At 42.8% G+C, this 22,935-nt stretch overlaps 1 protein-coding gene across 2 annotated transcripts in view; it reads right to left on the bottom strand.

Annotated features, from left to right (window-relative positions):
• Window positions 1-2,185: 2,185 nt before the first annotated feature.
• TRABD (TraB domain containing) overlaps window positions 2,186-22,935 on the bottom strand; it is a 35,312-nt gene continuing 14,562 nt past the window's right edge. Inside the window, exons 4-10 of one of the 2 annotated variants that reach the window (XM_028745935.2) lie at window positions 22,320-22,486; window positions 21,135-21,275; window positions 17,973-18,083; window positions 15,809-15,948; window positions 9,420-9,592; window positions 7,693-7,804; window positions 2,186-5,288 (exon numbers count right to left, since the gene is read on the bottom strand). In XM_028745935.2, coding sequence (XP_028601768.2) covers window positions 5,111-5,288; window positions 7,693-7,804; window positions 9,420-9,592; window positions 15,809-15,948; window positions 17,973-18,083; window positions 21,135-21,275; window positions 22,320-22,486 — 1,022 coding nt within the window. In that variant the 3' untranslated portion in view covers window positions 2,186-5,110. Of the gene's footprint in view, window positions 5,289-7,677; window positions 7,805-9,419; window positions 9,593-15,808; window positions 15,949-17,972; window positions 18,084-21,134; window positions 21,276-22,319; window positions 22,487-22,935 lie in introns of both variants that reach the window. The other variant, XM_028745937.2, reaches the window with a different exon arrangement.

The following is a 22,935-nucleotide window of genomic DNA, read 5'->3' as shown; positions in this document are numbered from 1 at the left end:
AGTGCAGTTTATGATTTTGACCCCCCCCCCCCAGTAAAAAAACATGGCACAGAATACACCTTTCAGTAGCATTGCCTTTTCATACCTTTTGTTTTAATGCTTAAAAACCACCAACACAGCTAATGCTGCAGTTGGGTTCCCACTTACTTGGTAGTAAACCCCTTGGAACTGAAAGGGATTTACTTCTTTTTCACATGAGGCAGGAACCGAATTAAAATAGGAAATCTTAACTAGATTTGGTGATACTTTGGTAGATTAAGAGGACACCAGCCTGGTCACAGCTACAGTAAGACCCTCCATTTTTATAAAACCAGAATTTGGGTTGGGCAGCTGTCATGTCATGAATGATGGAGAGAATGTCCACAGAAGCCCATGTTTACTCAAGTGAATCTCACACCAATTTCAACACAAGGACAGACTTCAAATATGCAAATATATATTTGTTTACAGCACTGTAGTTGCCTGAAATCAGTGTAAGTCTTGCCTCCCAAAAGTTATGAACCTAAACCTGCCCAAGAAAGATGTTAAATTATTTTTGTATGCCACAACTGCGGCTCGTATTTTGTTAGCTAAAAAGTGGAAAACTCAAGAACTACGAACAGTAGAAGAATGGCAGATGAGGATGATGGATTTTGCGGAGCTAGCCGACCTAACTGGAAGAGTCCGCGACCAGAAGGAGGAGGAATATCAGGAAGAATGGAATAAATTTAATGATTATTTAGCTAAATTTGTTAAGTTAAACTAGCCGGAAATAGTTTCCAGATATTTAATGGGCTTAGGATTGTATTTATGTTAAGTGATAAAATAATATGTTTAATACTATAAGGAGAAGATTTAAAGATGTAAATGTTTAAGTTAAATTTTATAAAAATTGGGATTTGGAAAACCGTTATAAGGACATGCAATGAAATTCAACTAAGGGGAAATGAGGAAGTCGCTCTACAAAGTTAATACCTGTTATTTTTAATAAGGTTATGATTTATGTTTGGTATGTTTGTTTGTTTTGTGTGTTTGTTTGTCTATAATATTGTAAAAACCAATAAATATTTTGGGGGGGGAAAGTTATGAACCTAAACCAGGCATAGGCAAACTTGGCCCTCCAGATGTTTTGGGACTACAACTCCCATAATCCCTAACTACTGGTCCTGTTAGCTAGGAATGATGGGAGTTATAGTCCCAAAACATCTGGAGGGCTGAGTTTGCCTATACCTGGCCTAATTCAACTTGTATAAAGGAAGATGGGCAATTGTGTCAATAATGGATGCATCTAAACAAAATCAGTTTCCACATTTACTTGGGAACAATGTTGACAAGCCTGTAAAACTTCAGGTGCAATGCAGAAGAACATTTTCAATTTTTTGCCTGGGATGCCATACTGGTTAAGGCTAATCCTAAGAAAGTGAAGGGTTTGTTTTCCTCTAGTCTGATAGCATTAACCTAGGAATTGGTTACCCGTTATCTACAAAGGCTCTCACTGGTGTCCCTGGGCAGACTCCAAAATTTCATTTTTTAAAAGTATCTCCCTAGCCTTCCTGCAAAGAGAATTATGGTGCAAAGTGCAAGATCCTTCTGTGCAATTTCTGTGAAATGAGTATGATGTGGCCACTTCGTACATGATGAAGGCCTCCTTTTGCTATTGGACGGCAACAGCATCTCAGTGTCTGTAAAATCAATATTGTGATCTTCAGCAGCAGCACATCACTGACTTCTCATGGTTCAGTGTAAGGTTGCTGCAGGCAGGTGCCTCTCTAACTTTTGTTATACCACACCCCACAGCGCTGCTCTTTTGTGATGGGCACGCTCAGCACACTCTCAAAATTCAAAACGTGCCCACTAGCCCAAAAAAGTTGGCAACCCCTGCATTACACTATAGCTATGTTTGAAATAGGCTTATAGAATATGCTGTATCGCCACAGTAAAAACAAGCGACTTGATAATTCACTTTTTATTACAAGTTGGTTTTGCATTTTTCAGGAAGTAAAAAAAAATTTCTATGAATCATCTTTATTCAGCATCCATGGGGCATATTTAAATCAGGCATTTTCAGTTAGGTCAAGCACTAAGAGGCATTCAGTATGTATCAAATACTGGTAGCCCCATTCAGTTGCATTGTGCAGAAGTCTTTGGGACATGGAATAGCATATTCTCATTTCATACACTCTTGAAAGAACACACACACACTGAATTGGTAAATATGAAGTGCTAGCTGACGGGTAGACCTTTTATTCTATTTCTCTCTTTTTGGCATATGGAAATACATAGAATACAGTATGCCTCAAGTCCATTGTTTAACATTAGTCCATTCAAGCTTAAGGCTGACTCTTGCCATTCATCTTGTTTTTTGTAACTCTTGTGAAATTTACCTGAGTATGAATACTTTAAAGTAAACATAATACAGTTAACCTACAAAATGGGACTGGAGGAACACAATAAAGAGATCCAACATATTTGGTAAGATGTAAAAGGTAATTTAATAGCTCATTCAGCTGATTATCTAACATATTCCCAAGAGGTATGATAACTAACAAAAAAAAATATCATTGGAAACCTTTTAAAAGGTAAAGGAGAAACCATCAAAATAAAAATAATCATTTCAATTGTTGAAAAGTTGCTTATAACATGGTACTTTCCAGCTCACTCCTTTTTCTTCCAAACAGTTATCAGGAAAGCAGTATAAGTGGCAAAGACCAATGACACAAACCTTTCTCTCTTGCATCTTGTGTTGAGCTGTACCTGTAAAAATCAACCTGTGCACCTTCCTCCCATCATTTAACAAATTTCCACTTTCTTGCGGATAAGGTATTCAAGAGGTTTGCCTACGGAGGGTGTGTGGAAGAGTACCCCAACTCAAACCAATTAATTGTATCAATATACTTAACTGTTGCGGTTCCAGAGCAAATTGTCTCAAGTGCTATTAACAGGCAAGCACCACCATTTATATTTTTTTTGCAAGATTTAATTGCAATACATGAAGCAAAAACAAAAAAAGCAGCATCAAATTTCATTTAGGGATATTTGTTTTCATTGATGTTGGGGAATACAATCTGTTGGGCCCTGTAAATCTATCGCTTGAATTTAGTTAACTAAAACTTTGGAATCCATCATAAGTCTCATCAAAAGATGTAGAATTCCCCACCAGCATCATATCATCAGCAAAAATACCAAAGAAGAAGAAGAAGACTATAGCCTCCTTTTGGTAAGAAGCAAGAACTAAACCCAGGCACAATCATTACCCAGCTAATTGTGCATATTTCCTGTTTATCTCCCCTTCCCCGCAACTGGACCTAAGTGCACTTATCTGTGCTGCATTATGTCCAGTGAATGGAAACTTGCAAAAGAGCATTTTGAAAGACAGGCTGTAATGGTATTAATCTGGAAACGTTTGCTTTGCTAAATATGCAGTCAGGTTGTGGACTATGTCAGCGTTTAGTTTCTGCTCCTCAAATGCCACCTTCTCTAAAGAAGAGGGAACAGGGAAGACTAATGTCAGAAATTGTCTTTACTCCAGCCAATGGACAATTGCATAAAAGGCAAAAGGCTTTCCACGGGATAGTTTAACAACCGCATTTTTACGATTAATATTCTGTTGAGATGGCAACAAGCAATATGCACTCCAAGGCAATCTTAAGGGCATATAAATGTCTACAAAACGTACATGACAAAATGTTTCTTTAAAAAAATGTGTATGTTAAAAAAGTAGAATTGTTGAAAAGGACGCATAAAAGCTACACAAACAAAACCTAGGTAGTTTCAAAAAATACTGATTGAAATCTGTTAAAACAACATTCCACTGATTTTTTCTTTTAAATCAGCATTTTATTACATTCCACTGGAATTGTGATAAATAGCTTACATGGCATCCGAGGGAGGGTAAATGGGTAAATATGAACATACACAACAGTTCCAGATTTGTTTTCCCCCAAAAGGAGAAGTGAAAAGTCATTAGTAGGAGGGATAAGAGTCTCAATAATTTTGCAGTAGTGAAATTTATCCTGACAAGGATTTGGTTTACTAATTATCAGTGACATTAATCTAACCTAGGAGGAACTGTGTGTCTTGTAAACATAGGATATTACCCAACAACAACTTAAGGAGAGAGAGAAAAGAAGACATATTGCAATGCTTCATTTGAGACAGAGAAAACCTTGGGAAAGCCTCCAAACGACAAAGCACGATCTTGCTTGTCCTTCCCCGACTTTCCCCAGATGATTCTGAATTTAAAGACATCTGGAGGGCGTCAGGTTGGGCTAACCAAACATAAGGACTCTTGAATGGAACTTGTGAGCTTTCCATTGGGGTTTTAAAGTGATCCGTTTTGGCGGGATACAATGTTGAAGGCAACTTTTTCTTCTAAAAAAAGTAAGGCTTGTAAAAGATATGTAGAGGTTTCATCGATAGCAGCCAGCACGTTTCTGATATTTCAAAAGCTTTTTAGCAGTTTGTCTTCTTTTAAAAAAAGCCACTAAGTATAAAAGTTTTCCAGTAATAAGAGGTCCTTGTAAGTCATCTTATAGGTGCTTGGCACCAGGAAGGATAGCCTGGTGTTTATTTACCTGTACCGAACGCACACATACTTAATGGGCCACTGTGCTTTCTAATAGGAACACAACTAGCCTATGGTTTGTTCTGTTCCTCTGGGGGAGAAAACAGATCGTGGGACACAATGCACCAGCAAGTTCTCCTGTGCCAGCTTCAGTTAAATGAACAGCTGCACCCTTGTACAGTCTCATTCGTTTCAAAGGTGCTTGCATAACGGAAGTTTCCAGTGAATTGTGTCCAAGGATGCTAGATTCTATGTTGTTGATCTGTTATATCACCATCTTTATAAATGCACTATATACACATAAATAGTATGATATATATGTGTACATACTTTAGGTACCCTATACTGGCATGTCATTTTATGCTGCCCATTTCACCAGGTTTGTGGGCAAATGCTTAGGTCGCAGCTGGTGTGGCGTTTAGTACTGATCCACTGGTTATGCTCCAGGCTCAGCATCAAGTGAGACCTCTGGACAGAATTTGGTTAAATTTGACAAGTCACTCCTTTCCAACCTAGTTTTATGTATGTTAGATCTTGCCCCAGCTACTTGCAGAATCTTCTTCCAATTCAGTGCTGAGGCTTGACATCTGCCAGTTTCTGAAGATAGTTCTGTGCAACGGGCATGGAGAGAATAAACCGAACTGTCCTTTGTCCCATCCTATAGCAGCCGTAGCCCACTAGTCCAAATACTGTGGCCTTTATAACAAACTTGAGGATTTTACTTGAGGTTGATGGAGGCGGCACACTGGAAAAAGGAGAAGGGGGGAGGAGAGACTTACCATTTCACTTATGTTCAAATACTTAATACTTAACACTACTTGCCTATAACACTAAAATGTCTGCCGTTACCTTTATTACTTGGGTGGGAATCCAGTATGCATTATGCAGGAATATTGTGTGTTTTGTTTAATTGTGCCAATGTAATAGCTAATGAGCTTACACACACACACAAAACCACCACCACGGGCCATTTTGCCCTATTCTGGCCACTTATCTTTTGGGTAGCAGAATACATGATACAATTGAAACATTATCAATTGCTTTAAATGAAAATAATCTTTCACAGATCAGGCCATGAGCTAACAGTCCACATCAGCAGTATTTGTTACATACATCTTACGATTTATTTATACTATTATGGATTTGATTTTTGAAATTCTTTTCATTTTACAATGAGTCTTGCAATATATAAAAACGATTCCGTAAAATTAATTGATTCATGCATCTTGGAGAGGAAATCACAGATGGATTTTTCTTCCACCACTACCTTCATCTAAATGAGCATTTATTGGCTACATTCACATGCCATGTCAAAACTGTATTTATCACGATGAGAATGAGGCTGCAGATAATTTCAGGCTCTGCATTCCCCCCCATCATTCTCAGGTGTGGCAGCTGACACACACCTGGTTCGAAAGCTTTCAGTTCTGCTTTCCATTAACCACAGTTGAGCTTTCCATTCAAACTCTTAATTCCCAACTTGTTAATAGCAGCAAGAGTATGCTATTGCATTTATATCCAGATTGCAAGCTTCCTAGAGGCACCTGGTTGGCCACAGTGAAAGACAGACAGGATGCTGGGTCAGGCAACTGTTTCGGCTGATCTTATTATGCTCTTATAATATAATCCATGACCTGAAGTCGGTTTGTTTCAAACCAAGCATGGCTAATGTTAAGCGACAGTTTACTGGTTCCGATAATATGACAAGCTGCATTTAAGGAAAAACGGAAGTGGAAGCCTTTATTTGACGCCAAAATGGCCTCGTTCACATGTACCGTATTTTTCGCTCTATAGGACGCACTTTCCCCCCTCCAAAAATTAAGGGGAAATGAGTGTGCATCCTATGGAGCGAATGCAGGCTCCTTGGCTTCAGCAATAGCAACGCGAAGCCTCTGAAGCACAGAGGGAGCAGAGGGAGCCTCCACGCTTCGGAGGCTTTGCGTTGCTTTCGCTGAAGCCTGGAGAGCGAGAGGGGTCGGTGCGAACCGACCCTTCTCGCTCTCCAGGCTTCAGGGATAGCCGCCTGAAGCCTTCGGAGCGCAGCACAAGTTCCCGCCGCACTCCAGAGGCTTCAGGTTCCTTTCGCTGAAGCCAGGAGAGTCTTGTGGGAGGTCCTGCTGCGCTCTGGAGGCTTCGGGCTCCTTTTGCTGAAGCCGGGAGAGCAAGACTCTCCTGGCTTCAGCAGAGAGGGAGAGCTGCGCAGCGCCCCTTCAGCCAAGCGGGAGGAGAAATGGAAGGGGCTCCGTTTCTCCTGCGGCTTCGCTGAAAGGGCGCTGAGCAGAGAGGGGGAGATTTTTTCCCCTCTTGTTCTCCCCCTCTAAAACAAGGTGAGTCCTATGGGCGGGTGCGTCCTATAGAGCGAAAAATACGGTAACTCCAAGCCAAACGATGGTTAAGTATGAATGGGCAAGCAGGCTGGTGCATAGAGTAAAAACTTCTCTGCTTTGCTACTGGTGGCTAAGCCGTGGTTTGGCTTATGGTTACATATGAACTGAGTCTTGTTGTTCGTCTCCCCCAAATGAACCACAAGCGACAAGTCAAGATGTAATCTTGGTTACAGGTTGCGGTTTGTTTGGCTTCTTCCCATCACTCTCAATAGTGACTCAGCATAATGTCTGAATGTTACCATTATATCTACTTGTGGTAGTTTCCAGGTTTATAATTTTGTAATAGGAACATTAATTTTTATGATGGACTTTTAATTATTTTCATTGAAATATTCACCCCAGAGACCCTTTCAAAAAAAACAAATTGGGTGCTCTCTTCCCGTTTTATTTATACAGAGCATCAAATCTCAACCTTTAGATCACAGGAAACAATCTGTATCTCAGGCCTCGGTACTGCGTAGATAAAACAGAAACCCAAAATGCAGAGCTACTTAATCTTTGTTTTCAGTCATTTGTTCCATAGGGAAAACTGCACAACAAGCTTTCTCCCAAATACTCATTTCTCAGGAGATACTTCCTGCCTAACCAAGGAAATTTTAGCATTTTAACATCTCTGGGAGTTCATCCTGTTTCACCTTTAGTGTCATTAGCAGTCTGCCACTATACCTATTCACTGCCTTTTATTTACCTCCTGCCCCCAGGCTAACTGCAGAAATCGTAACATATAAGGAAAATGACCAAACCTACCAGAGAGAGAATTACCTCATTATTTCCTGGATATTCAAGTCTGTATTCCAGTTCTTTTCGATCCCAGGCACGTGACCCATTCCAACCACCCCAACTACAATGGACGGGACGCATCTTCTAGGTTCAGCTGAGACAGCAGAAGAAACATAAACAAAAAGTTCATGTTCAATGTGTTTATTATATTTATTACCACTATTTTTTGGATTCTCTTCAGCCACAGCTCTCAAACAGAAACAAAGGGATACAGTGGTACCTCGGAAGTCAAACGGAATCCGTTCCGGAAGTCCATTTGACTTCCAAAATGTTCGGAAACCAAGGCATGGCTTCTGATTGGCTGCAGGAAGCTGAATACTAATTTGGCCAGTTCTTCTAACAGGAACATTATCTAAAAACGTATGACCCCTTTATAAAAGGTACCGTATTTTTCGTCCCATAGGACGCTCCGTCCCATAGGACGCACCTAGTTTTTTGGGGGGGAAATAAAGGAAAAAAAATTCCCTTTATTTCCCCCCGAAAACCAGGTCGGGGAAACCGAACCAGGTCGAGGAACATCGGGATGGCGGCGCTGCGCCTCCTTGCTCTCCCCTGAGCTTGTGGGGCTGGCCGATGTCTGTCCGGCACGCGGGGCTCTCTGCTTCAGGGCACTCCGCGCGCCGGGCAGCAGGCTGCTATCCGCAGCGTAGGGAGCCCTGCGGGGAACTCCTGCAGGGCTCCAACACGCTGCGGATGTCTGCCTGGCGCGAGGGGCGCCCTGAAGCAGAGCGCCCCTCGCGCGGCGGCAGACTGCTATCCGCAGCATGGGGAGCCCTGTGGGGACCTCCCGCAGGGCTGCCTAGGCTGCGGATGTGTTCCCGAAGCCTGGAGAGCAAGAGGGGTCAGTGCGCACCGACCCCTCTCGCTCTCCAAGCTTCAGCGAAAGCCTGCATTCGCCCCATAGGACACACCCAGATTTCCCCTTCATTTTTGGAGGGGGAAAAGTGCGTCCTATAGGGCGAAAAATACGGTACATAGAATTACTAAATGGATAGTGTCACCTCTCTCATTTCAATAACCCTGCAAATCAGAATACTTTTAATTCCCATTTTGCAGATAGGCTGCAATATTGGGCCCATTCACATGTCTTGCTATGTTGGCAAAGTCACTAAAATTATGAAGTCCAGAGAGAAAAGTCTTGGCTGAGGAAACTGAACAAAACTGTGTATAATTTGAGGGGAAAGGAACAGGGAGCTTTTGTCTTAGTTCAAGCCTTGAACACAGCAGGGAAATGAAGCATACAGAGGAAAATTCCTTCAAATCTTCACAGCCATTTACAGTGGTACCTCTGGTTACGTACTTAATTTGTTCCGGAGGTCTGTTCTTAACCTGAAACTGTTCTTAACCTGAAGCACCACTTTAGCTAATGGGGCCTCCCGCCGCTGCCGCACGATTTCTGTTCTCATCCTGAAGCAAAGTTCTTAACCTGAGGTACTATTGCTGGGTTAGCGGAGTCTGTAACCTGAAGCGTATGTAACCTGAAGCGTATGTAACCCGAGGTACCACTGTAGAGCATTTGCTACCTCAGTGAAGAAAAAACTTAGCAACCAGGCAGAGTGGTAACACTCTCTTGGCTAGTTGGCTAACAGAATTAATCCCTATGTTGCACATTAATCTACAAATATGTGCCTAGATTTCCTGAGAGGCAGCATAGTTGAAGAACCGCACCGCTGGAAGAGTGCAATTCCTAGTCATAAATGTTAACTGACCTTCAGATGCACGAGGTAGTTCTGTTTGCTTTGCAGCTTGCTTCAACATGTAAGTCAAGTAAATATCTCTTTCTGAGACGATTGTCCGATGAAGATCAGGAAACTCGCCAATCATCTCAGCCATCATTTGCTCCAGCAGATCCTTTTGTTTACACTTCTCCACATCATCTTTACTGAAACAAACAGTTTCGACGTCTACATTATGCTCTCAGTGATGAACGAAAGCAAAAGGATAAAGAATAATAAACCGAACCGATGCCCTTCGAGCCTCAATAATGCCAAAAATTGTTTGTTTTTAAAAAAATCCGGATGGGTAAAGGCAAGCACAAGGAGGGATTTCTCCACTCTTTCAACTTACTATTTCTTACAGAAAAAGCCGAAAGTGTAACCTGTTATTACTGCCTGTCTCAACAGGCTAGCTACTAATGTAGAAGGTAAGGGTACAGTCTGGTATAGCTACTAGCCTTCAGCAAGTTGGATTTCCTGGGTTTATTGCAAGTGAAATAACTGCAGAGCTGATTGGTATGTTAGATTCCCATGGAAAACTCCCAAGTGACTTCCACTCTGAAGGTACTGGGGAGTGTGGGCACAAAGTTGGTTACTTGAACCCACCCTCAACGAACCTACAAGCACGCTTGGAACAGAACCAGGACGTGTAAGTTGCAGGAAAGAAAGTGCTACTTAACCTCAGAATGGGGTCAGCGATAAGAACGGAATTCGCAGATTGCTTTTTCTGCAGAAAAGACAGCTCACAAAGACATATAGCAGCAGCAGCAACAACAACAGCAACACACACACAATTAAAAAGCACTGCATAAAAATTCAGTTTAGAATTTGGCACAGAACTCTTTCTTCCCAAGGAATCAATTTTCATTTCTGAAAAAAACAAACAAAAACAAATTGGCAGGCATCTGCGCTGCAAGCACAGTGGAAAGAAAAATCAAACCGGTTGTTACCCCTTTCACACTCAAGTAGTGAGTGGGAGGTATGGATGTGTAAAAGCATATAAACCTCATTCTAATTATAACATGTTAATTCCTTGGAGAGAGAGAGAGAGAGCTTCAGCCTTGCTCTGATGTTATAACTGTGTTGCGCTTCTGCCTTGATGCCGCCGAAACACAACACCAAGAGCACAAACCACACCTTTTAGTTTGTTAGACTTCACTTGATAACAATTGTTCCAGCACCAGCTGCAACATTCCGGTCCAACTTACTACTAGGGGATAGCTTCTAAGCATATTCCCAGTTTGATTATTTCTGAACATGCGGCTCTTGATCCTTATTAGAGAACAATACATTTTACAATAGCCAAGTCTTAAAGCACTAAACCATGTCTTAAAAATGCACCTCTACTCCTGTGATAGTTGAACTTTTATTGACTCCCCCCACCAAAAAAACCCCATTTGGTTTAGTTCAGGGGTCTGCAACCTTTAAGACAAAAAGAGCCACTTGGACCCGTTTCCGAAGGAAAAAAACAACTGGGAGCCGCAAAACCATTGCGACATTTAAAACAAATATATCTCCGGAGCCGCGATCTGACAGCGGGAAGGTGACGTCGGGACGGTGCGTGACTAACGCACACACCGCCCCCATGCGACGTCACAGCCAGTACAGCGCCCGCCACAGTGGGGAGTGTCGGGGCGCACAATGCGCCTCCTCCCCTCACTAGTATCCGCCCCGGAGCCGCGGCAAAGGTGTAAAAGAGCCACATGCGGCTCCGGAGCCACGGGTTGCAGACCCTTGGTTTAGGTGATCCATATTGTATAGTATTGTGGCGTGTGGGTTTTTTTATCCGTTTTGTTGTATTCTCTTTTCCTAGGAGTAACCCAATCCTGGAAAATTATGGTGGGGTGGGTGGGGTAACCAGTACAATAAATAATAATTAAATCTGCAGCCAGAAATGAGCTGCAGGGTCAATTCACACATTCATGTTCATCACCTAAGTGTACAAAACAGCCAGAGATAGAACTTCTGTTCTGCACCTTTTCGAGCAGAATTCACACCATGATGCATTTTCTGTGTTCAAGACAGGGGGAATATTTTCTGCAGGATCTTGCTATTTTGATTTTTTTAAGTTTTTGGATAAGATCCAAAGGTACACAGCTGTAACATTATTATTCGGGCTACCCACATAGCAGATAGCAAAGCAACCATGCACCCTATTTTAAACATTCTTCCATACTCCGAGGTTCAGAGCAGAATCAGGCAAACCCAGGATTATTTTTTATGTAAGCAGTTTTGGGTTAGCTTACCTAAATGACATATTTTGCAATGCAACCCTATGCATGTCTACTCGGACGTAAGTCCCAATGAGTTCAGTGGGGTTTACTCTCCACTGAGAGATAAAAGAACTGCAGTATTGCCTATTCCCACCCACTACCCATTGCTCTCAACTGACCAACTGTTAAGACACAGACTACACCTGTATTTCTGACTACTACTAAGTATCTTAAAGTGGAGCGCCACTTGAAACTGTATACAAAGGTCAAAACGTACAATAATGGGTCACAAGTTGACCAACCCTGGCCTTCCCTGCCTAGTAGATGTAAAACAATACGTCTTGTGTTAGTAATTCACTGCCATGCAGTTCCAGAAGCAGCTACGGTATCTCCCACTTGGGGAGTATTCCAACTCCTTCTGTTCTTATTAGGTTCCTGGTAAGCCCTATGGAATATCTTTCAGACTGCAGTCTCTTTTTGGATGTGTTTATTTTCTCTAAATGCAACGTTTCTGAAGGACACAAAGCTACCTTGTTTGCTCCAGCCACAGCCTGAAACAGGTACACTATTGCCTTCAAATGTAGGGGAGGAAAAGCAGTGCAACTATATTACAAGCAGAGGCAATTTCTTGTGGGGGCTCCATCCCCCCCCCCCCATGTTGGCAGAGTGCATATAAACATGCACAGCCCCATTACGGCCTCTTCTGGGTGGAAAAGGACCCAGGTGCCAGCGATCGCGTGTCAACTGGACGCAGTTAAAACAGCCGCTGCCTGTATTGTGGAAATAGTGCATTCTCTCCATCAATCTCCCTGCAGGCCACAACTTAACAACCGAAGGGCTTTCCTAGCATAAACCAAAGGCAGCCCCCATTTGCGCAGGGGGGAAGCTAGGCAAGAAGGAACTGGGGGGTCACCCACCCAGCACACTAGGGTAATAGCCACTTAAATTGCACAGTCCCCCCTACTGGGAGGAAAACCCACCCAAGGATTCTCTCCTCCATTTTGTGCACCTGATGTATTCTGGTGTCTACAAGAAATATGAAGTTGTCTTATACTGAGCTACAGAACCCTTGCAATGTTCTTGCATATAAATGATGCTAATACACAGTTTAAATATGCAACGTGACTACAGCTCCTTTTCTCTCTGTCTTTTCTTTTTTTCACAGCTCTGTAGTGCTTGCTATATTTCTCAAACAGCCCTTCTTACCAAACACATTGCTCATTCTATTGCAGACGAGATCCACTTGGGCACACGACGGCTACAAATGGTAGAAACCTACTACTGCATATAATGCAATTTTTTATACATGGCAGCAGAAAAATAGCGCTGCAAGGCACTGAAGCGTCTACATCACACCGAAATGTAAACATGCAAAGAACTGCTTATGGTAAAAGGACATCTCACTGCTGTTGCTGTGATGGATAAAAATAACCTGAAAATTGCCACGATAGAAGCACTTGTATTAGAAAAAAGCTCTGTAGCCATGCATGAATGTATCAAATAATTCACTGACTACCAACACAGTGTAAACAAAGCCCTAGTTACATGCTACTCCCTCGTAGGGCGATGGCATGATGACTGGGGAGTGGGCCTATGCTTTCAGCCCCACCAATTGCGTTCAATTCCAATCATCATCATCATCATCATCATCATCATTTATTATTTACACCCCACCCATCTGGCTGGGTCTCCCCAACCACTCTGGGCGGCTTCCAACAAAACACTAAAATACAATAACCTATTAAACGTTAAAAGCTTCCCTAAACAGGGCTGCCTTTAGATGTCTTCTAAAAGTTTGGTAGTTATTTTTCTCTTTGACAGCTGGTGGGAGGGTGTTCCACAGGGCGGGTGCCACTACCGAGAAGGCCCTCTGCCTGGTTCCCTGTAACTTGGCTTCTCGCAGCGAGGGAACCACCAGAAGGCCCTCGGCGCTGGACCTCATTGTCCAGGCAGAATGATGGGCGTGGAGACGCTCTTTCAGGTATATTGGACCGAGGCTGTTTAGGACTGTGCATTGTGTACAGCTAGCTGTAAAGACAACCAAGCATAAGAACTCTTGCTCATACGCAGGGGCAAAACTAGACTTTAATTCACCTGGGTCTAAACTAGGCTTTAATTCACTTCCCACGTCTTTGAGCGCGCGCGCACACACACACACACACACACACACACACACACACACACACAGGCTGGGAGCCTCAATGGCACCCCTCTGGAAACTTCACATGGGACAAAACCCCCAACTAGTACCCCCCCCCCCGACACCGTAGCTACGGCTCAGTCACATGTGTGAGCTCTGTAAACTTGGGGCATCCACACAACCAGGCACCCTGATCATACTGACCCTTTACATGTGAACTTCTCACAGACAACAGCACGACGTTTACAGGAATCAGGGGTGGGGCTCAAAGTGCACCCCCTTTCACCACACAATTGCTTGATGTGCGGTACAGAGGGTACTGAACACTCACTGACCCTAAGAGCTATTTGGCATAGCTTAAAGATAAAGGGACTCCTGACCATTAGGTCCAGTCGTGACCGACTCTGGGGTTGCGGCGCTCATCTCACTTTATTGGCTGAGGGAGCTGGCGTACAGCTTCCGGGTCATGTGGCCAGCATGACTAAGCCGCTTCTATCGAACCAGAGCAGCGCACGAAAACGCTGTTTACCTCCCCACCAGAGTGGTACCTATTTATCTACTTGCACTTTGACATGCTTTCCAACTGCTAGGTTGGCAGGAGCTGGGACAGAACAATGGGAGCTCACCCCATCACGGTGATTCGTACCGCCGACCTTCTGATCGGCAAGCCCTAGGCTCTGTGGTTTAACCCACAGTGCCACCCACGTCCCTTGGCATAGCTTAAGAGCACTTAAATAAAGAGCAGCTTGTAGGATCTTGTCCTTTTTATCAGGCGTTTTTACACAGGCATCCCCGTTTATGTGCAGGGGTGGGGTTTACATTCTGAGGCACTGCATGCATCAGTGAAATTGCATATACAGTGGTACCTCTAGTTATGAACTTAATTCGTTCCGGAAGTCCATTCTTAACCTGAGGTACCACTTTAGCTAATGGGGCCTCCCGCTGCCGCCACGGGATTTCTGTTCTCATTCTGAGGTAAAGTTCTTAACCCGAGGCACTACTTCCGCGTTAGCGGAGTCTGTAACACAAAGTGTTTGTAACCCGAAGTACCACTGTAATTGAAACCCATGGAAAAAGCCTGCAGATGTCCTGCTCCCATTTCTCCCTTTTAGTGATGTTTCTGGGTCACCTCTGGATTCGGCGTGATTGGTATACACGGCTGGGAACATACTGAATGCGTGTAAATGGGGGGGGGGGCTGCCTGCATTTCAACGGGATGAATGTTTATGTATTAAATTTACATCCCACCCTTGTTCCCAAAGGAACCCAGGGTGGCAAAACAGGTGATTAAATGTATTTAAAAATCCAATACATATGGGAAAGGTCTCAACCAACCAAATTCCTGCATTGTATAGTACAGACCTCCAAATAAGGTATGTGCAGGAAGCCCTCACCTGTAGGTAACAGTGACCAGTTGGGTGTAAAAATAAAAGGTAAAAAGGTAAAGGACCCCTGGATGGTTAAGTCCAGTCAAAGGCGACTATGCGGTTATGGCACTCATCTCGCTTTCAGGCCAAGGGAGCTGGGGTTTGTCCGCAGACAGCTTTCCAGGTCATGTGGCCAGCATGACTAAACTGCTTCTGGCACAATGGAACACCATGAGGAGTGCCAGAGCGTACGGAAATGCCGTTTACCTTCCCGACACAGTGGTAAATATTTATCTACTTGCACTGGCGTGCTTTCTAACTGCTAGCTGGCAGGAGCTGGGACAGAGCAACGGGAGCTCACCCTGTCGCATGGATTCAAACGGCCAACCTTCCGATTGGCAAGCCCAAGAGGCTCAGTGATTTAGACCACAGTGCCAACTACACCCCTACAGTTGAGTGTAAAGGGCTTGGACGGGAAGTTTGCTGTTGACAGGAGCTGAAATCCGAACAATATCCAGAGAGCCTCTAGTCTACTGTTCCAACGGTTGCCCTTTCTTTTGTTGTTACTGGCACAAGAAATATTTGCCAGCACCATCAGGAGATATACCCCAGGGTTGCCTCAGGTCTGAGCACCCAACCACGAGTTGCCACACTCATTCCTACCTGATTGGGTCAGAAAGGAAGCAGAGACCCCAAGCAAGCTTGACCTTTTGCCAGAAAGAAAGTGCAGCAATGGCCCTCTTGAAGGTCACCGGGATTGGCCTGTCCCCAAGATGAAATTTGCAGAAAGGTACTTTACTAGCCTGCAAGATAAATATGCACATTAGCGATTAGGCACTACACAGGGTGTGTAACATAACAATAACAATAAACAAACAAATCATTTTCAGTTTAGCTATCTTGCACAAAGGCTTCTTGCACAAAGGTTCTTTCAGGGTTTCATAGCTTTCATCAGGCTATTAAGCTGGTTTTCAGAAATGATTTGGTTTCTCTTAGAGAAATTGTTGAAAGCAGAAGAAAAAAGGGACACGAGTAGAAGTAGCAAAGTCTGCAGACCTCTCTGAGATGCAACACTTTCACTGTTCATTTCTCAGCACAATTCAAAGTGCTGGTTATAGCCTAGAAGGCTTGGGGGCAGGCTACCTCAAGGAGACTACATTTCCTCTACAATCCCAGTTGAGATCTTGTCCTGCCAATGGAAGATGAGCGTTTGGGCAAGAATTCATGACAGGGCCTTCTCTGTGGCTGCACCCAAACTTTGTTGATGTTGGCAGGTAAAACAGTTGTCTCTTAAGAGATGTTCAGATTACTGAGTGGATTTGTCGTGTTTTGCATTTTAATCGTAGTGAGTGGTATCTTACTAAGTTTTCCTCAATAGCAGATGAACTGAAATTAACGAACTAATGGATTTCAATGGGTCTACCCTGGGCAAAACTTAGTTGAATGCCACTCAACATGTCTAACTAGTCGACAGCTGTTGTCTAATTTTCATCTTCTCTAATTTGATTATTCTTTGCTCGTTACTTATCATTTACACTAATTACTGCTTATACTTTATTGACTGGTCCCCATTTTGCTATGTATTTCATTGCTAACTGTCATTAACCGCATTTTGCATGAAAAAGTGTGATAAAAATAATAAATAAGTGGTTACAGGTTAAAACTTATCATGGCAGCATTTATAGCTATATTGAATAATTACAAGTTACCAAAGCTGATTGGATACAAGAGACTCCTCAGACTAGCATGGCTAAGAAAGCGCAAGTGCTGTTATCACAAATCAAATGCAATTTGTGTGGACAATTCACATGAAAAAAATCAAACTCAATCAGTCAATCAATATAAGTTTATTGTTCTAGCTAAAGGCCATGACAAACCCTCAGAAACAGCACCAATAAACAATACAGATTATAATCCATAAAGATGAGCCAACAAACAAAATTATCAACTGCAATATCCATTGAGGAAAATGTTTTAATATGCAGTGAGAAAAAAATGCTTTAATATTGGTCAAGGGTTATGGTAATAGTTCTAACACCTCTCTCAAGAAAAATAAATTCAAATTTATGAGATGATTTGCGCGATTATTGACAAGGGGAATCAGACAAAATTTGTTACGTAAAACTGAATTGTTCACAGATGCTCACCCAACTTGAAAATATTTAAAGGCTCCAGGATGGAAGCCAGAGGAAGGGCAGCTGTTAGTTCAAGGGGGCTTCCTTCCTTTCCCACCCCCCATGCGCCCCCAAATCTGGAGGTTCAAAACAGCATTGTAGGAAGAGGAGAGGGGGGATTGAAGCAATCAAAATAGCGCAATGTTGAATTCCTCCCCCAGTTTTCCCCTTATGAAAACACAAACTTTCTCCCACTCCCACCTTTTTTTGTTTTTGTTCTTAAAGAGAGATGTATCTGGCTTAATTGCTATCTAAAAATCTATTAGCCTAGCAGCCGAGACATGGGACAAAATGAATCACACACTCAATTTTCTGATACGTTTAAAGTTCCCTCGGCAGTCGCAAAGGATACCATTCATATTACAGCTTTCATTATGTTTTGTCAGCGTTAGACAATCAGACAGAAAACGGTAGATGGGAGGCCCAGATTTTTAAAACCAGATGTTCTTTGAACCGGTAATTATTATTTTTTCCCAGATTTTGATTTGTTTTTAAGAGACAGAATACAGCACAAAGAATTTGGCCCAAGTGAAACCCACACCGGTTTCTGGCATTGCCAGCCTCCCACAGTTCACATCAGCGTTTTTTAGCTCAGGGGCGAAATCGCACACAAAAACCACACACTTAAAAGAAGAAAGAAAGAAAAGTCTCACCTCTTTGAAAGCCTCCCTGAACTCTCCTCCGGGAGCCATTCCCAGCTGTTCTGTGATATGTGCAGAGACTTTCAGTAGCAGCATTTGCATCAACCCAGACATGACTCCATTCTATCATAAGAAGAACCATTAAAAAAGAACGAGTTAACCTTTTACAGATTACTAGAAAAGACAAGATGCACGGTGCCATTAAGAGCTGTGATGAAACACAGCTGGCGAAGGAGTAAAACACCAAGTCCGCCTCTGGGAGCTGATTTATTGCTGAACACAAACCCCCTTATTTCAACATGTATATATACAGGATCGTTGCTAAGAAGCCTTTTAGACATCTGCTAATTTGTTTCCTTGTGGAGGAACAGAGTAGAAAATAGCACTAAATTAACCCGTCTGGCGGCGTAATATTTATTATTTCTACCCACCCACCTCTGCCTGAGAGAAGAAAGTGATTTAAGTATGCAAATAGCAAGGGTAATTCCTTGCATAGGTTTGCAATTAAAACAGACTGGCATAGACTTATTTACCTATTGCATAAAAAGGGGGGGATTGCAACATTTGAACAATTTAGAAGCGCACACACACACACAGAGTACAAACAAAGCTTTACACTGAAAGTGTAGAAAATACTTAAAGCATGTACGTAATAGTTTCAGAGATGAGGGTTTTAAAAATTATTTTTAAACCTGTCAACTCAGCTAGCCGAGGAAGTATATACAGTGGTACCTTGGGTTAAGTACTTAATTCATTCCGGAGGTCTGTTCTTAACCTGAAACTGTTCTTAACCTGAAGCACCACTTTAGCTAATGGGGCCTCCCGCTGCCACCGCACCGCCGGAGCCCGATTTCTGTTCTCATCCTGATGCAAAGTTCTTAACCTGAGGCACTATTTCTGGATTAGCGGAGTCTGTAACCTGAAGCGTATGTAACCTGAAGTGTATGTAACCCGAGGTACCACTGTAGATGCAAGAAAATCTCATGTCATGTTAGTTCTTGCTACTCCTGCAACTAAACAGCCTTCCCACTGTGTCCTCCCTCACAAGCAGATAATCACTAGGTACCAGCCTCCTTACTTAGTTGCCAAAAATGTACATTTGGTTTCAGTTTGATATTTACAGAAGACCTTTTTGCCAGATATCTATTATCTACTTTTACACAAGGAATGTGGAGGGTGTTTTGGAATATTAAGCAGGTGACTGTATTGGATAAAAGCATTGGACCAAGTATCTTTTAGGTTCACACTGAGAAATATGCCGGAAAACAATTCTAGCTCACCCCTGGAGAAAAACTAGAAACTCCCATGTTCCCGCTTTCTTTTGTGTGGCAGAGTTTATGTCGCAATGCTGTGAAAAATGATCCAGGAAGGAGAAACCGTTGCTTTCGTGCTGAGTCACAAGTCAATGGCTAACCATTCTCCTTGCTCAAACTTAGGCAGTAGTTTTCTGTTAGGCGGACAGCTTTCCGAATGCCAACAGATCTGCTCTCAAGCAATGGATGTTCCCGGGACAGACAGAAGCATTTGCAAGGTGAAGTCTTGCTTGCCAAGGGCACTGAGAATACTTCATGGTGTTGAAGATGTGCAACACACATCGGTTGTAATTTTACAGCTTCCCTGACTGTCCAAATCCATCTGATTTCTGTAATCTACTGTACATAAGACGTAACCCTTTGCTAAAGACAGAACGCGATGGCTTGCTTTGGCCGTCTAAATGTCTCTCAGTTGCATGCAGAGTTCCCTGGGAAGAGGTACTGATTGTTAACCACTCTGTGAATTGCAGCTCTGTGTCTCCCAAAAACTCTCAGCATCCTTTACAAACTAAATATCCCTGAGCATTTACGAAATTAGTCACCTAAATGTTTTATTTCTAAGTTGACCTCCTTTGTAATGTTTTATTTTGAAATCTTTAAGATAACATTTTAGTTTTCTGTTAATTATGTTGCTTTGACTGTATATGTTTGACTTTCTTCAGAAATGTTTGATTCTGAATTGCTTTATTGATGTTTTAATATGCTGTAAACCGCTTTGAGATTTTTCTTAAAAATATAATGCAATATAGAAATGAAATAAATAAGAATTGGTTTTTTTAATGTTATGACTTTTTAAAGAGAAAAGTGTTATCCTGCAGCAAAATTAGACATAAATAAACAAATTTTAAAATAGAAACAGATTTTCTGAAATAAAACAACAGAATATATAAATTGACTAAGTAGAATGGCAATTGTGATATTATCATTTACATATCTTCTACAGGAAATTAGTGGCAGTTCAGGGATTTATTTTTACATCTTGGAAAAGCTTATTGAAGAGGCAACAAGAAGTTCCAGATACCAGTGTACCATGCTGGACTAGAGTCTTGCTTTCAGAATGTATAAAACAAATAAAAGTCTAGCCATTTCTTGCCACGGGGGGGAGTCTCTTTATTTGGCTTTTGATTAAGAGAAGATTTTCTGCTGTTGCAAAGGACCTTATTTTGTTGCACCATCCTCCTTTAGCCTCCCCCTCTAGCTGTTTACCTGCATGGGATTTTTGCATGGGTATCATAAAGGTAAAGGTAAAGGTACCCCTTCCCGTATGGGCCAGTCTTGACAGACTCTAGGGTTGTGCGCCCATCTCACTCAAGAGGCCGGGGGCCAGCGCTGTCCGGAGACACTTCCGGGTCACGTGGCCAGCGTGACATCGCTGCTCTGGCGAGCCAGAGCCGCACACGGAAACGCCGTTTACCTTCCCGCTAGAAAGCGGTCCCTATTTATCTACTTGCACCTGGGGGTGCTTTCGAACTGCTAGGTTGGCAGGCGCTGGGACCGAGCAGCGGGAGCACACCCCGCAGCGGGGATTCGAACCGCCGACCATGCGATCGGCAAGTCCTAGGCGCTGAGGTTTTACCCACAGCGCCACCCGCATCCCATATGGGTATCATACTGGACTTTAATCCTGTTATTTGGTTTTACATAAACGTACAGTAGAGCTCTGCTCCACTGAAAACCTAGTCCCTGCATATCCCTGCTTTTAGAACACTCCCTATAGAACAAAGCCCTGAACGGGATGGCTGTGCAATTAACTGCATGTTCATACAAGCCTTGACTGCGCCAGATTATAAAAAGTTAGGAAAGCGGTATTTCAATTTCGCATACAGACAGACAGATGATTTTGTCACTGAAGAACTCCTACCTGTTTTATAGCTTGCTGAAGTTTCTCCAGGTTGATTTCTTTGGCTTCCTTTAGCAATGTCTTTTCATCCATTTTTAACATAGAAACTCTGTATTGGCACAGCTCAACCACGACAACGTCAGGCTGCACTTCTTGTATTGTCTGAAAAATACGGATTCAGTTGCATGCTTGCAGTACTGATGTTTTCCTGGGAGAAATCTCCCAAGCATATACAGTGGTGCCCCGCAAGACGAATGCCTCGCAAGACGAAAAACCCGCTAGACGAAAGGGTTTTCTGTTTTTCGATGCGCTTCGCAAGATGATTTTCCCTATGGGCTTGCTTCGCAAGACGGAAACGTCTTGCGAGTCTTGCGATTTTTTCCACTTCCCCCCCTTTTTCTAAGCCGCTAAGCCGCTAATAGCCTTTTAGCCGCTAAGCCGCTAAGCCTTTAATAGCCGATAAGCTGCTAAACCGCTAATAGCGCTAATAGGGTTGCTTCGCAAGACGAAAAAACCGCTAGACGAAGAGACTCGCGGAACGGATTATTTTCGTCTTGCGAGGCACCACTGTAGTAGCAGAGTCCCAATCCACAAACTATTTTTTAAATAAAACTGTTTTTCATTTCTGTTTTGGAGGAGGATATAAGGTTTCACATCTAAAAAGAGAAAAACTCTCAGGAAAGAATGTGTTTGTTTATTTATTAATTACACATTTTTTTGTATTTTGCTGTTATCAGCTCAAGGACTTTAAAATATTTCAGGAAAAAGAAAGAATATTGCCAAACAGTAAAAACAAACAAATTCAAGAGATTTTTCAGTGCCCTCCTCCTGCCAATTTACCCATATCAGGTCTCTGCAGAGAAAACAGGAAACTGACCTCCTCGTTCCCCATAATTTCTCCACCTCTGCAAAAATTCTACCCAACTCCTGGCCTTTGCAGCTTTGTTCGAAACATGAATGATAAGATTATCTCCTCACAGGTTTATAATCAGGATGAATAATATGGGAGAAGACTACAGTATACATGATAGAACCTCTGCACAAATTGGTTCTATATAAAGTTATCCATGACTGCAGCTACATTCCCAACCCAAATTGTAATCCTTTTCCGTGTTAACAAAAATAGTCAAGGTTTCAAAGATGCACTTCCGGCCCCAAGGGGGGGGCGGAGCTTTTAAGGCCCCAATTTTTTAAAAAAAGATTTACCTTCACTACGTCTCTTTTGCTGCTATCACTGAAGTGAGCAGTGCCAACAACATATACTTTGGAGCCCTCCTCAGTGGAAAGTTCCGTCACGGTGCTTGGGAGGGTGGGCTTCTGCTTTCTTCTTTTCATCTTCATCTCCAAGAGTATTTTCAACGCATCTGCATCAGCTGCATATAATTTGAATAAACAAACTCATGGTTAGTTTGCGTATTCATCTCTCACTTTGCCGCAATACCTATGAAAAGGATATGAATCGACCACGGTCGTACCTTGGGTTCTCGAACGAGATCCGTTCCAGAAGCCTGTCTGTATTCCAAAAACATTTGAAAACCAAGGCGTGGCTTCCGATGGGCTGCAGGAGCTTCCCGTACTCAATCGGAAGCCGTGGAAGCAGCAGTCGGACGTTCGGCTTCCAAAAAAACGTTCACAAACAGGAACACTCACTTCCGGGTTTGCGGCGTTAGGGAGCCAAAACGTCCGAGTCACAAGGCGTTCAAGAACCAAGGTACGACTGTATAATGTTTAAATGGAGCCAAAACGTTCAAGTCACAAGGCGTCTGAGAACCAAAGTACGACTGTATAATGTTTAAATGGAGCCAAAACGTTCGAGTCACAA

The sequence above is a fragment of the Podarcis muralis genome, chromosome 10 (assembly GCF_964188315.1).
Source record: "Podarcis muralis chromosome 10, rPodMur119.hap1.1, whole genome shotgun sequence".
NCBI classification, from domain to species: domain Eukaryota; kingdom Metazoa; phylum Chordata; class Lepidosauria; order Squamata; family Lacertidae; genus Podarcis; species Podarcis muralis.
This window is presented reverse-complemented; position numbering and strand designations above follow the sequence as displayed.